The following is a 15,978-nucleotide window of genomic DNA, read 5'->3' as shown; positions in this document are numbered from 1 at the left end:
GGCTGAAAAGAGATAGAGACCAAAAAAAAGATAGACAGAGCTATTTTGCAGTGTGTTTGTGTTTCTATTGGAGAGAAAAGCCAATTGTGTGTGCATTCATGCAATTCCTCTGTGGACGCAGACACTGCGCTCCACCGCCAGTGTGTGTGTATGCGTGTGCGCACCCTTGTGTAAAGCACGGAGTTTGGGGGGGGGGGGGGGAGATGGAGACACAGATAGAGAGAGTGAAAAAAAGAAGACATAAATAATTGATGATAGATACCGCCTTACATCTGGCGCCTGCTGCCGTTGAGCTTGTTCAAAGTGGATATTGATGCAGGGACTCGCTAAAAACACAGCGTAACCGCCCCTCTATTCTGACCTCATTACCACGTTAGAAGAGCAACAATGCATAGCTTTTAAAAAGGGCAGAGGATGACATGCTGTGAAAGAGATGCAAAAGGTTTCCGCCTCAGATCATGCCTTTTTTTGCTTGCCATATTATTTAACAACGGGGGGAAAAAAATCAACCGATTCCTACTCGTCATGAAAGAGTCAGAACAGAAAGGGTCCAAATGGGATTGTTAATTAATTGAAAATTGGCTCGTCGTGGAGTCTCCCTGGCTGCACTGGTGCCACATATATCGGTTAAAAAAACAAATGGGTGAGGCTGTTTGGAGAGACTCGATATGTGATTGACTTTAGTGTATTTAAGTTGTCCTCCCTCCCTCCACAGGCCTATTTTCTCTCAGTTTGCCTCATTAAATCTTGTGGAAATTCTCCAACTCTTGAAGAGACTTTCTTTTGATTAGGCTATAAACAAATGGAGGAGTTGGTTGACATCTCCCAAGACCGAAGCCCTCCTTTGTTTTGCTGCTGCACTGTTGCTGCCCACCCCCCCACTCTGACAGGACTGGAGTACTATTCCCCAAAGCCTTTATTCTCGCTCATTTTCTTTTTCTTTTTTCCCTGTTTCCTCACCCAACTCCAACCCCCTCTGCCTTTGTTAAAGACGGCTCCTCAACCACTCCCCCACCCCTCTCTCTCTCTCTCTCTCTCTCGCGCTCTCGCTCTCTCATTATGCGCTCATCCGTTCCGCTGGCTGAGGGCTGAGAGAGGAGCGCTCAGGAGGAGTGTTTGGGAAACCAGCAACACGCCGCTGCTGTTTTCTCCAATAGAAAAAAAAGAAAAAGTGGACCGAAGTGTCAGGAGCTGCTTTCCCTTTTTGCCAGCACTCCTCCTCACTCCCGTTTACTCTCTCTCTCTCTCTCTCTCTCTCCCTTCCCCCCCCCCCCCCTCTCTCTCTCTCTCCCCCTCCCTCTCCCTCTCTCTCTGTATTGCCGTGTCTGGCTGCTGAGTTCTCCCATTGACTCACTCGTCTCTGCTTCAGCTGGCTGACTGAGTGCGCTGACACTGGGACCACTACCTGCTGCCTGGGGATTAAGCGCGCTATGAATACCTGGAGCCTAATTTGTTGTTTTGGCTGCCAGTGACTGTCGGATCCCACAGAAGACAAGCCGGTGCATAAATCCTTGCGGCCAGCGCGCTGGGAGCACCTCTGGACTAAGACAAGCCACGGAGAAAAGAAAGGGACTGGATGCTTGTGGAAGCGCATAAAAGAGAGGCGACGAACCGGAGAATAGAAGGAAAAGGCTGGACAAGTTCTTTCCTGAAAAGGCAGAAATAGAAGAAGCCAAATCAACCTCGGTCTTGCGAGGATCGGGGCGCAATGAGAACCTGTGCCTCTCATTATCTGGCTGGGATTCTCCGTCATGGTGCTGACACAAGGGAAGAAAGCCCAACAAATCTCCGCCTCGAGCTCCTCGGCTGATTTCTGATCACACACGCGGGTTTTTTCTTCTCCCCTTTCTTTCCACGAGTTCATTCATATAGAGCGTCTCTGTGTTTTGCTGCTCATCCGTTCGCTGCTTGGGGGCTGGGGGAGAGAGAGAGAGAGAGAGAGAGAAGAAGAAGAAGACGGCTCTGCACTGACGGGGATTGCGATCCTTCTCCTCTCCCAACTTTTTTTTGTCCCCCATCTCCGGCACTTCCTCTGACCTGCTTTTGGTCCCAGCGCACCAGCGGGGTGGGTGGAGCTGGGGGGTGGGCAGCTGCTTATCCACTCCATGAGACTGGCCCGGAGTAAAAGGTTATTGAACCGAGGAGTGGCAGTCACGCAGGAGAGAAGGGAAGGGGGAAAACAAACGGTGAACCCGGGAGCATGTGGTTTAGCGATCGGCAGCCAGCTGCTGTCCAGCCGTCCCGCTGATCACGCCTGTGACGGACGCTCCCGGACCGTAAGCCGAAGGAGCCGGTCTCCAGTGGATACAAAAGAACACTCGTGTTGAGTTGGAGGTCGCTCTGGGCAAACCGCTGCTCGGTTTCGCCTTCGTTGCCCCGACAGCCAACAGGGAGGCTGAAGAAGATGCTCGGCCGTGTCACCTGTTAGGGAAATACTTGTGGCACGTGTTGTTGGCGAGCGCCAGACCTCGGCTTGGTGTGTAAAGGCTTTTGACAAGGAAAGCAGGACGGGGGAGGTGCTCCAGACCCCCTTTACGTCCATCTGATTACCAGTCAGGGTCACGGGCAAGAAAGGAGAGGATTCCATTTGTGGATTTACCGTCGGCCTGCGTGGAAGTTTTTTTTCCGTGTGGATATTTGACAGTTCGAAACGCCCACATCCCAACGCACACATTTCTGGCATAGGTGCATCTCACCACACGTACATGCTAAAAGCGCACTGACGCACATTTACAAACACATTATCACCACTTAAATCCACACACACATGTTTGCACTGTAAGTATAACCCACTTCACAAGACACACAGTCACAGATTGAAAGCCCATTACTTTGTCTTCCCCCCCATTGGGAACAGCAGAATGGAGGTTGTGTGGACAGGTGGGGGGCTGTAGGAGTCCAACATCCTTGTCCCCCCTGTCTGTCCTCTTTCGCCAAATGGATGTTATTATCTCTAAAAATGTGTTGCCTGGAAACCGCTGAAAGCTTGCTGCTGCGATTCTCTGACGGAAACAGTCACCGCGTCCTTGCCACGGTGCACGGCTGCAACCGCAGCTGAAACACCGGCCATTACGCGTCCATTTTTACTTTTATTTTATCTTCACCTTCACCCCCGGCCTTCACCCCGCCGCCATCATTTTTTCCAACGGGTCTTTGGGCAACCCTCGTCGCCCTCCGCGTCCCGTCCTCTCCTCCACCCTGGAGGGGAGGGGGTCGCTGGAGTGGAGCATGAGCGGGTGCCACTATCCCTCGCCGCCGCCGCAGGAGCAGGAGCGCAGGTACCAGCACAAGGTGTCCCTGGTGGTGCGCTACTTCATGATCCCCTGCAACATCTGTCTGATCCTGCTGGCCACGTCCACACTGGGCTTTGCGGTGCTCTTGTTCCTCAACAACTGTACGTTGGTACAACCACAAACAGCACAGTTTCACTTTCATAACACCGAAAAACTAATGGGTCACTGCTTGGCAAAAGAATACACACCCTAAATCAAGTGTTGGCGTAGCCTTTCTAGACAGAATTTAGGTGGAAGTGAATTATTTTGCGTTTAAAGTCACAGCCCCCCTATTCCTTGATTCTGTGTGCGAAAATGCTTCATATCTCCCGTCTTAAGACTTGGCATTTACTTTGAACTGCGAGAGGAAGAATTAAATGGCAGACTAAATGCCTTAGGATGCAAACATGTCCTTTGGCCTATAAAGCCTCAACCCCTCCCTTACTGCTTTATACTTGTCTTGCTGTATGTTGAAAAGTGCAGCTCATTGAGAGCATCATGTTTGTAATGTTTGTGAGGCTGAGTTACTTTGATGATGGCCATCACAGTAGATTCTTTGGTCAAAGAGTGTCCTGACAAGAGAGGTAATTGCTTTAGTGTTTTCTTCTTGTTAAACCCCACGCTGGGTATCATTTGAAATGTGTCGACACTGGGGGAACTTATTCATTCTCCTCACTCCCTCACAGACTCGCGCAAATCTATTTCTGAGTGCCCTGCCTGCCTTGTTTAGACTGTGTGAATGGCAAAAGTCCTTTCCAACTTCCAAAGTGGGCTATTAGCTATGCAAGACTTGTGCCCCATGATCATGAGGAAATAAGGTAAAAATGTTCTTTTCAGGTTTGGAGGTTGAAGTGGGGAGAGGTTCGTTAACGTGGCTGCTGTTCCGTGTCAACCCTGACTTTCTGTTAGTCTGTTCCCAGGCTGTTGACTTTTCAGCCCCGCACAAGGCAAAGTACCCGTCGTCCTTTAGATGCAGCTCTTTGCATCCGTCCACTTCTTTTCCAGTGTCTTTCTATCGTCTTTGTCGCTCTTTCCTTCTCATTTGTTAATTGGCTGATGTGGGTGACCAGGATGCGGGATGGTTCATTTTGTAACTTCGCTGCCGTGTTATCGAATCCATTCCAGCCAGACGGATTATATTAGATTTAAAGCAAACCCAGTTAAAGCGGGCCGATCTCTGCCTCTCAGAAGCGTTCGCTGGAGGAGCTGATGAAATGAAAAAGGGGGCTCTCTTATGCTGCTGGAGCCACAAGGACAGCTGGATAGGATGGTTGTTAGTGCTGGTAGGGCTGACGTGTGTATGTGTGTGTGTGTGTGTGTGGGAGGAGGGGTGTCAGAGGAGCAGTGTAACCTCAGATTCGTTCTTTCTATTGTCACCATATGGGTGACAATAGGCAGGCCATACGCCTGCCAACAGAGCCCACATACCATGTGTGACTATACGTCAACCAAACCAATAGGGGGAAGATGACATGCATTCAGTGATGGACTCCCGCACATATGGCTAAATGTCACCATCAGACACATATTGATTCGCTGAAGATATAAGATGAGTGATGGCCCCGCGCTGACATTCAGCACGGGCAACTCATGCGGGCTCTGCCAGGTGCAAAGGGAGATGGGGAAAGGCTGATATGTTTGTGGAAAGACCTTATTTTGTCCTTTCATTATGGAAATGTGACGAAATCGTTTAGCGTCGCCCTGCACACACTCTCTCTCTCTTTCTCTCTCTCTCTTTCTCTTTCTCTCTCTCTCTCTCTCTCTCTCTGACTGTGTCAGGTGTTTTAAAAAAATTTTGATTCGCAAGTGCTACAAAGTGTTGCACGTGTTCGCGCATGTTCAGGCCTGTTCGCGGAAATGCGAGACAGGAAGCGTAGTCTGTGCGTGGATGTCTGCTTTTGTGTTGTGCGCTCTCAGCAGAACTTCTATATTTCCCACAATTTCTGTTTCACTCGTTTTATATGTTTTCTTGAATCCCCCCCCCCCCCCCCCCCCCCCCCCCCCACCTCCTCTCCCACCCCAGATGGAAATCAGTTACCGTCATGACTGACTGGGAAACAGCTTCAGCCAACACTTCATTATTCACCTCTAGCAACAGTCTCGCCTCGCCTCTCCCCTCTCTCTCTCTCACACACACGTTCTCTCCCCCTTCTACCCCCCGAAGCCCCGGCTGTTGACAAGCAATTTTAAGTTAGCCTAAATTTAAAAAACTCGGCTGCGTCTCGGGGACGCCGACGGGTATCGCGGGAAGGCTTCGCGACGGCGGTTGACAGACAACAAATAAATTAAAATGTGTTAGCGGGCTAATTGATGTGATGTGTTTCATCTTCCTCATTATCCCTCGCAGTGCAGAGACGTCGGAGTCCTCTCTGTAGCAGGCAGCTCTGACGACTCGCCGGATCTCTGCTCAGTGAGTCAGACGGCACCGAGGTGCCGCCAGAGTGCAGATGGCGGTTTGGTTTTGGTTGCCCTCGGTACACCAGTGCCCCAGTGCATCGGGATGGCCTTTTCGAAGAGGCTTTCCATTTTGGTGGAGTTGCCTGGAAATGATGCCACCAAAGTCATATCTGATCAGCAGATTTTTATTTTGTGTGAGAAATAGATAAAATGTGGCTGTTTTCTTTCTTTCTTTTCTTATATTTTTACATAACGTCGGTCTTCTTACTTTGCTTATAGCTCTGTATCATTCAGTGTCCATGGTATCTGTATGCACTTTACATAGTTGGCAAGCTATTGGCAGATATCCCACAAAATAATGTAATAATCCACAACTTGAATAGGCGACCAATCGTTTAGCAAGCAAAGACGCCAAGCACGTCCGGTTCCATCCTGTCAAATGTGAGGATGTGCTGTTCTTCTCTTCTTTATATTTGGAATAGAATATGTTTTGGTTTGTTTGTCGCACAATATATAAGCAATCTGAAGACACCCGCTGAGGCTCTGGGAAATTGCTTTATCACTCTTTTCTGGCGTTTTGTAGCCTAAACAATCAACGGTAGGATCGAAAAATGATCATGAGATCAATCAACGCTAAAAATACATGTTAGCTGTGCTTGGTTTGTGCTTCGTCACTAACTTCATCCCCCATTTTCCTGCCAAAGAATGTCAAAGCAAACTGCATGTTCTGCATGCACCTCCACTACATACACTGGCATTGATGCATTTGCATCGCCTGGTCGAGATCCACCTCGTTTTCAAGCGTAAAAGCGTCAAAACTGCAAAGGACTCATGTTTCCTGAGATCTTCCCCCGGTGTGTTACCCGATACTCAGTCATCTGACACGTCTTGTTTTATGGCTCCCACGAACCGACAATCCTTATGTCATCGTCTGGGTGTTGACCAGGAGAGTAGCATGATGTAATTTGATATATTGGGGGGGGGGGGACTGATTTATCCTGCATGTGGTTGCTTGGGGAGGCGGGGGTGGGAAGTGAGTGGGTTTTCACTGTGTCTTCACCGCTGTGGAATTTAAAGAAATCTTATCTCGCACTCACCCGCTCGAATCTTATCACACGCTCACACACACACACACACACACACACACACAAATACACATTCCCCCCCCCCCCCCCCCCCCCCGAGTGTTTTCAATTTCAATTCTCATGTGCTCTTATGATATCAAAAGTCGCGCGGTGTGGTTTGGGATGAGAAGACCATGAGAACAATGAATGACAAAACAATCGCGATACCGCTGTCGCTGAAATGTCCTCCTGTCGATTAGCCCAGCTGGGGTCCTGCGGCAGCCCCCGGTCACTGCATTAGAATGTGTTGGATAGGAAAAAGCCGAGCCTGTGGACACAATGTGTGTATTTTTGTGTAGCAACTCAATTACTTTGCCCGCACCCCCTGGGAAGTCTCCCCCAAAACTAAAAACCTTTTCTCTTTTATCTCTTTCAGACAAACCTCATCACTTCACACCGCCCGCGCCTCCTGATGGTAAGTCCTCTGTGGGGTTTTTTTTCTTTCTCTCCGCTCCTCGCCTCCGTTGACCGCTGCTGGTGTTTTGGAGCTGTACCTGTGAATAATGACCTCGGACAGCGCATTCTCTGCCTTTTTGAAGCGGCCAGACGTCTGTCTGCGCGGTGCCAGATTCGGTCTGCTCCGCTCTTTTTTTTGTCTCTGCACAGTTGGTATGGCACGCGGCCAGGTCTGCTCGGGGCTTTGATGTGAGAGGGATCTTTTGATGACTTGATTTGATCTTGCTCCGCACAGCTAGTTGGGGTGATGTTCACTACCTGTTACCACAGCAGCATTCACATCCTTCTGATGGAGTCTAATGGGATAACCCCCCCCCCTCCCCTTCCCCGGGTAGTTTACATGGCCTGAGTCTGCCGGGGGGCTGCTGGGGGTCTGCTGGTCAGGAGCGCAGAGCAGCACCATCACCTCGTTCCAGCCCACACATATAAATCTTCGCAATGGGTGCCGCATTGTTTCAGTTCTTTTTTGGCCTAGTAACATGAGCTTTTAATAAAAAAAAAACACAAACGAAAAAACAATTTATTTCCAAAACAGTGGCTCTTGGCAGGCTTTAATTGGAGGAAAACAGCTGTTTTTCAAGCTGCTATCATTAGGCAGCCAGGGACGGACTCACTAGTTCTGAAGGTGTCGTGTCATCCCGCCTGTGCGTAAGCTACAAAGGCCGAGGTTCGTGGGGAGAAAACGCGAGGAAAAAAAAAACGTTTCTAATGATCGCAGCCGGCCAGCTGATGTCGGGGACAAAAGGCCACAGTGGGGGCTTTCGGAATCTGTTTCTGGTAATTGCTCGATTCACTCGCCCCACGGGCCAGCTTGTTTGGACAAAGCGGTTCGCGAGAGACGTCGTGCTTTAAAAAGGGGGGAAAAAAATTTAAAAGTATCACATCAGAGGTGGTTTTGTGATGAATGTGGTAGTTTGTCCGGACAAAAGCCTGTTTGCTGTCGATGTGAAATGGCCGTGGCGAATAATTGTGCTCGAACACCTGAGGAGTGTAAGAGAAGAGTCTTATTTCTTTCTGTTTTGTGCCTCGTCTTCACAAAACTCAGTTTACTTCAGCTATTTGTTTTTGTTTCAATGCCAAATGAAAATGACTTGACAAATGATTATATCTCACGGAGGGGTCTGTTTTTAAAGCCCATATTGCCATAAAATGTGCCTCTCCACTGGGAAGATGAGGAACAGTGTGCAGCCCATTTCTGTCTCCCATTGAACCCCCCCCCCCCACACACACACACACACACACAAAGGAAATAACGCCCCGCTTATCGATTGAGCCACTCATTTCCCACGTATTAAAGTTTTTTGCCGTCTGAGGGGCACAGTTTGTTTCTGCACTAGTCAACCATTTAAAAGCTGCTGCTAGCCCTTAATTACATTTCCAATAGTTCTGCAGGCTTCACATCAGCGGCCTATGCTGTTTTAATATGCCAAGCAAAACAAAAGGCAAAGTCTCCAATCAGCGGGGGTAAGCCTGCCCCGTGGGACGCAGTTTCTCCGGGTCATTTAACGCTGGAGAGATTAGTGAGACAATTAGCGTTGGCCCAAATAAGACAGTAGGCCACTTTTTCGAGACGCGTGGTTTTAGTGGTGGTGGATGGGCGATTTGGAAGATGCTCTAGACCGGCAGAGGGCTAATATAGCTCTGCAATTAGTCAAATGTGCTCCAAAGAGCACAGGCCTTGTTCTACTGAACGTGCCCTCGGTGCCAAGGACGCCCTGCTTCTCGCAACACTTCATTACAGGAAATCATAGACGAGATGCCGCGAGTCGGCACTTTCAAACAGCCTAATTTGTCTCTGAGCTGCCGTTGATGAGACGTCCTTATTAGCGCGAGGAGATGCTGCCGAAAGTAAAGAAATTTGTTCTGCAAATTAGGGGGGGGGGGGGCGCAGGTTCGGCACAACACATGCAAAGCTGTTAGATGGAATTCACGGCGTGCGCCACCCGCAAATAGCTGACGAATACTCCCCGATGAATGGCCTATAATCACCAGTCAAAAACAGTGACAAGAGTCACTGAGCAGCCTTTAATTAGGCCCTCTCTTTGAAAGCTCAAAGCTGCAGATGCTCGGCTCAGGCCACACTCATTATCGCCTGTCGTCTCCTGATAATAAGACAGTCGTCGCGTGTTTGGCCAAAGCAAGCTCGGAGAATTCTGTAGCTTGAGGGATTTAGTATTGAACCCTCGAAAAGGGGGTCGACAGCGAGAAACGCTTGATGAATGAGGCTCTCGGCCCCCCGAGTTCTCCACATCCAAAGGAGTTTGTGCACTCGTTAAGGGCATAGAGAGGAGGCTTCAGTATCAGATACAATCTGTGGTAGTTTTAAAGTAGAGATCTGAGAAGGATTATTACTAAACCATGTGATTTATGCCGGATCCAGTTGTGATTAAACAAGGACAAAGAATAGATTACTCTCTTGAATTCAGTCTCAAGGAGACGGTTCCCTGGAGCTGTCTTTCATTTCGTCCTATTGCAACCTCTGACTAAACAGTGGCCCCGAACGGAGATCCAAAACAGGCCAGAGACTCAAAAGAAAGAAAGGAAGCGTAATAAGAAACAGAGCCTCTGACAGTTCGGGGGGTCCTCCATGACTGTAGCCGTCTCCAGCACCGCCTGCCTGGCAGGAGCCGCAAATCCTTCAATTTTGCTTTTTGTCACTGACAGTGTTCCCCAGAGGATGCTCCGTACTGACAGCCAAAATAAACTCCTGGACTCGTGTGTGATTTGATCCAAGACGGTGGGACGCCCAAAAAAAAAAAAGTGCCAGCGGTCTCACTTACACTTTGAGAACACTACCTCTTCCTAAAGAACTGACAAAACCTTTTGTCAGCTCTGGGAGAATACAGTAACTAAGCACTGCAAACCCATTACCCCCTCAGATGTGGGAGGTAAAAAAGAAACACACACACACACACACACACACACTCACACATAGATAACCCTCCTGTAATTTATTCTGCGGGAGCCTTTTCTTGTGTTCTTGACAGTAAGCCTAACTCGGAGAGAGGCAGAATTAATTATGGCTCCTCGGCCTATCTTAATTAAATCATTTCACATCATAGATTTCGCACAACAGAGGCAAAATATCTACCTCATCTTTTCAGGCGAGGGCGGGGGCACCGGGCTGAGATATCAAAAGGTTCACTGTAACGTTGCCTCTCCAGGAGTGCGATTTCACAGAAGGGTTGTCATGTCCGGCTTCTAACACAAAGCGGCTTGTTAGCCCACCGGTGTGGAGAGGGGGGGGGGGGGGCGGCCTTGACTTTATCAAGCGAAAAGTTTGTTGCCCTTTTTAAAGTACACAGAGCCTTCAAATTGCGCAGCTGAACTCTGCACCTCGGTCGGGGCCGCCTGTCTCGTGTCTGTGGACTCAGCAGATACGTGAGCGCCTGAAGGGCTCGGTAAGTAGTGTGAAAGGCAAAGGAGTCAACCCCCCCAACGTCTAAACATCCGTCTTTGACAGCGTTCCCACTCAGGACTCCCCTCACTTTACCACAGCTCACCCGGTATTTATCTGCCAAGACGGGTTGGAAGCAGTAGTCCAAAGAGAGAGAAAAACTAGACATATTAGCCAGAAAGAAGGGACCTTGTGGGCCGGCGCTGTCAAGTGCAGCGCTATTTGCTTTTCATTCGCTAGTACACGGAGTAATTGTTGACACAATGCGGGGTTAGCTTCGATATGTCCCGGAGCAACTCCCCGCCGATCGTTGATGCAGGTTATTCCCCCGGACCTCGGACCTCGTAAGGGTCAGCAGTTCTTTGATGCGGACCAGCCGGCACCCTGAGTTATCTGCCGGGTCACTTATAGGACCCATTAGTCTGCATCAGACCCCTCTGTTTTACAGAAGCCACATGGATCAGGAGTAATGCAATCTGCGTGTCAGCTTCAGTTGGGCTTTTTAAAACGTCCTCTTGTTGCCAGATAAGCATTAATAAAGCCAGCGATGAATTGCGGGCTAATCCATTTTCAAGGTGCCTTCAGTCTATATTTCACTCATGAATATGCTGTACTGTACCATATTGATGGCAACTGTTCATTTTGCCTCGTTGGTCGCACATTATAGTCATCTTAACTTTGTTCGAGTGACTTCCTTCTTCCTCATGGCAGAGCAAGAGATACAAAAAAAATAGTGCTGTGCAACGATTAAAATATTTAATCGCGATTAATCGCATGGATTCTTTGCGATTAATCGCGATTAATCACATTGTTATGGCAAAGTTCAATAATGAATTCAAAAGTTGTGTATTGCGCACTTTTATTTTAAAAGTACTGCTATATGAACAAAAGTGCAATAACATTTGGTTCACGAGATGCAGGTAGCATGTTTTATACTTAATGTGAATATAATTCATACTTTGTTGGCATCTTATTCTGAAAACCGGATGTTCGTCTGAAGAAACCGGATGTTGTCTCACGTTAATGTTTCCGCTAACTTTCAAAGTCCTTCGCTCGCTCCCGATCTGTGACGTTTAAATGCGTTTACCGTGAATTTCAGCATATAGGTGCACTAACATGTAAGTGTCTGCTGACTTTACCGCAGCGATGTCCAGTAGTCTCCAGGGAGAGCAACAGCTGGTGCAGCTTCTCTCTTTATTTCTGCCCCCCCCCCTCGACCAGAAGCGGAAGTTGCATTTTTTTTCAGCAACCCTGAAGGGACATCATATCTCCAATACAAAACGATAAACATGAGACAGTCTGTTACAATAATAATAAATTAAAATGTTTGTGTTTTTTTGTTGTATTATTATTATTATTATTTTTTTCCCATCTCAAAAGGCTCAAGGACATACACACGCACGTTCACACACACACACACACACACACACACACACACACACACACACACACACACACATACACAACTGACTATAGGATGTTTGCTGGCTTTTGTCCCACTGTTCTTGTCATCCTCTTGTTGTTATGTATATGTATTGTCTCTTGTCTTTCAATATAAAAAAATAAAATAATAATAATAACAAATTAAAAAAATGCGTTAACGTGCGATAAAATAATTGTCGGCGTTAATTAATGAATGCGTTAACGCGAAATTAACGCATTAACTTGCCCAGCACTAAAAAAAACATGATGAAATAGAAAATAAAGCTAATTTCCAGTGTGCCGAGTATCTGAAATGAAATGGAAAGGATGACATTAGCAGGACAAACAAAAAAAAGAACCCATTGACAGGACCATTGACAGTACGAGTCCATGCGAGCTAATTAATAGCTTCTGGCTGCTCATCGAAGGCATTATCAGCTCAGCATGGCGGTGCAGAGGGATGGTTGAAAGCTCAGTCCCTCCTCAGCTCTTTGTCAGACATGGGAAGTAATTAGCGCGCAGAACGGACCAAATGTCGCTTTGAATGATCGCTCTTATGTCCTCCGCATGTCGACGCGGCGGCAGACAATCAGCGGCCGGTGAAAGGCCACGTTCATTTCTTCTCGTTAACGCAGCAGCAAAAATAATCTCAGTTTGTCATTCTGTTTTTTAGTTTTTTCTAAATCGGTGATGGCTAGGTGCTAATTTAATTGTCGGGTGGCCGTGTCACAAAATCTCCACACAGGGAAGCGTAACCAGTGGGACGAATTTCACTGTCAGGTTGTGTAATTAGAGGAAAATAAGTGGCTCGCCGCGTCGACGTGTTGCCGAACATTATTGCGCCGTGATATCCCGCTATTAGCCGAGTTAGTGTTTTCCTTAATTAAGAAGTGTAAGTTACTGGAGCGTTGCGGCTCTTTGCTGACAACATCCTCACTGTTCTCACAGATGCTGTATATGTCGTAGTTCTCTGCACAGGCAGCGGCTGCTGTGGAAGTCGAGGCAGCTGCAGTTCAGTGCTCTCTTGTTCTCTGTCGTTCTGTCAGATACACACACACACACGCACGTGCACTCATACTCTCTTGAACATTTCACCCCTTGCTTCTTGTTTTTCTTCACTCAGAGAAACATTGTTTACAGATTGCAGTTGAACCTCAGGATGTGTGCGCGAATAAACACACACACACACACACACACACACACACACACACACACTTTCCCCGGCGCCCAGAACATCCCATTTTACAGTTCGTACCAACTTTTATCCGTGTCTGTGTCGGTGTGTCTTTTGTGCTTTGTGTTGCTTTGAATGTGCATGTGTTCCTGTTGAGTATGCGTGACAAATGTGTGTGTGTGTGTGTGTGTGTGTGTTCCTCGGAGGCTCATACACAGGGAAGAGCAGGAAACTATCCATTCTGAACCTCCCACCCACCACCTAACCCCGACACACACACACACACACACACACACACACACATATTACAGGGTGGAATTATCAATTCTAAACTGAAGATATTAGTTTGCATGGTTGTCTTCTGTACCCGTACATTTATTGGTGGTTGTCATGGCAACCCCCACCCCCCCCTGAAACAGTCAATTCACAATTCACTGCTCGTATGGTTGCTCCATCTGCAGTGAGCTGGAAATCTCACCCATCCTGTTAACACACACACACACACACACACACACACACATCGTGGGGAGCTTTTTGCATACTTGTGTTTGTCGTCGTCATCTCCCTTCCGTTCGACTTTCGGACCTGGAAGCCCTGACGTCAACCACAACCACAACCACTGCGTGTGCGTGCGTGCGTGTGTGTGTGTGTTGGATATATATATACGGGTTCCGCTCCACTGGACACAATTACAACACTCTGACACATGGCCCAGCAGCATGTCAGCAACACCATTTATACACAACACACACGTACACATGTGTGTGTGTGTGTGTGTGTGTGTGTGTGTGTGTGTGTGTGTGTGTGTGTGTGTGTGGCATGCTGATTGCTGCCCTCTCGCTGAGATTTATATGATAGCAGAGAGCGAGACGGAGGGCAGAAGATGTTGAGACGAAGAGAGAAACACAAAGTGTGAAAGACTGCAAATCACTGTTATTTAGCTGGGGGAGTGAATGCCACAGTGCGACGTATTTACGTAGACATTATGTGTGCGTATAATGTAAGTGCTGGACTAGCTGAGTTGGGGATCGCTGCTTGTCTACCCCTCTGGACCGCGGTGTAACTCATGTGAGCAGAAAGCAGGAACAAGAGGCATTGACTTCTGACTGCTCCTCGAGGCAGACACACAAACGCCGTATCGCTGCAGAAATGCACATATCAGTCTCATTTTTTAATTAGATCCCGGGCCAATTTTTCTAAAATACTTCCTCTCGCCTCAAACCTGAATACAAAGTCCCTCTTAATGATATAGATGGTTAGGTCTAAGTACACGTACTGTAAATATTAAATCAACATCTTTAGATATCATTGTAATAAATTCTAATTGTATTGTCTTGTGCACAAAGAGAAACGTCTTTCAAGACGACGTCCTTTAAGATCCTCTGGCAACATTAGTTTGCAGAAAGAAAAAGAAAATCCCTTTAACAATGCATTTATACGCATGAACTAAAATAATATATAAATATAGCAGAATTCATATCTCACGTAAGCCAACAGTGCTACTCAAAGGAGGTGACTGACACTGTAATAGCTCTGCTGTAGAGACGGTGGACGTGCTTGTGATTCTTCACAGGCTGCACTTTGTGTCTGAGCACATATATAAATTTGAGCTGCACACTCCAGCAGATATAAAAATACATCACCCACACGCTCATTACTAAGCGGATATGGAAAATATAATTTAGGCTTAACTGGTCAGCCGCAGAGTCAACCAGCCGTTCAGTTTAAAATTACAATTCATCACCGAGGCGGTCAGAGTGAGAACGCTTCCTCCCTGTTGTCACTAAATTCTCCAAGCGTGCTCCAGCTGTGGTGAGGGAGGAGCGCAGCTAATACATCCAGCAGATCACCATTAGTCTTCCTGTGTCTCTATCTTTCTGTCCACTGCACCTGTCTGTCAGCGAGACGGAATGAGGGGGGAAAAATTTTTTTTTGTGCAAATGAGGGGAATTCATTTCCCCTCAAGGCTGGCTTTGTGCATATATTGTTTTGTTCACTGCCCGTGCATTTAACTCGACATTACAATACAATGCCCTCAGTTTTTTAGCCACACACCTCTGTGTGTGTGTGTGTGTGTGTGTGTGTGTGTGTGTGCGAGGGAGAACAAATAGATAGCGTGCTTAGTATTCCAGCAACCTCGCACATCTGCCTTCTTGCTCATCTCCATAATGAGAGAGAGGAATAGAATCGGTGAAGAATTGACAACAATTGAGCTCTTTTTTTTGTGTTTTTTTGAGAATGGAAGCTGGAAGTTATTGTGTGTGTTGGCTAATTGCACACAGCATACGAACGCGTGCGCCTCCACACGTTGGCAGGGCTGTTATTTGATTATTTGAACAGGTTTTAATGTCGTGTTAATAGTAGTCTGTGTGATAAACACAGAAACAGAAAGTCCGATGAAAAATGTCAAAGGTTGCCAATTAATAAGCCAACAGGCAGGCTGGTGTGTGTGTATGTGTGTGTGTGTGTGTGTGTGTGTGTCCATGTATCGGCTCAGCACTCGCTCAGCTAAGCTTGTTTTTCCACTGGAGTCCCATGCACCCCAGTACACTCTGTAACTCCATAATTAGGGGTTGGTGTCACTGAAGGCAAAGACTGTGTGTGTGGGTGTGTGTGTGTGTGTGTGTGTTAGTGTGTGTGTAACTTGAAGAAACTGCTGCATTCCATTAATACATTTATAGTTGGTCCAAGACTTTTTCAGGGTCACGGTTAAGGGTTACACTGCAAAAAATATAA

At 47.4% G+C, this 15,978-nt stretch overlaps 1 protein-coding gene across 1 annotated transcript in view; it reads left to right on the top strand.

The window, feature by feature from the left end:
* The window catches only part of agrn (agrin), a 229,333-nt gene that overhangs the window by 85,039 nt on the left and 128,316 nt on the right, over positions 1–15,978 (top strand). The window contains exon 3 of the mRNA XM_076092623.1: positions 7,170–7,208. Coding sequence (XP_075948738.1) covers positions 7,170–7,208 — 39 coding nt within the window. The remainder of the gene's footprint in view (positions 1–7,169; positions 7,209–15,978) is intronic.

The sequence above is a fragment of the Anarhichas minor genome, unplaced genomic scaffold (assembly GCF_050575085.1).
Source record: "Anarhichas minor isolate MPS153535 unplaced genomic scaffold, ASM5057508v1 ptg000003l, whole genome shotgun sequence".
NCBI lineage: Eukaryota > Metazoa > Chordata > Actinopteri > Perciformes > Anarhichadidae > Anarhichas > Anarhichas minor.
Note: the sequence above shows the minus strand (reverse complement) of the source record. Positions and strands in the feature narration are given on the sequence as shown.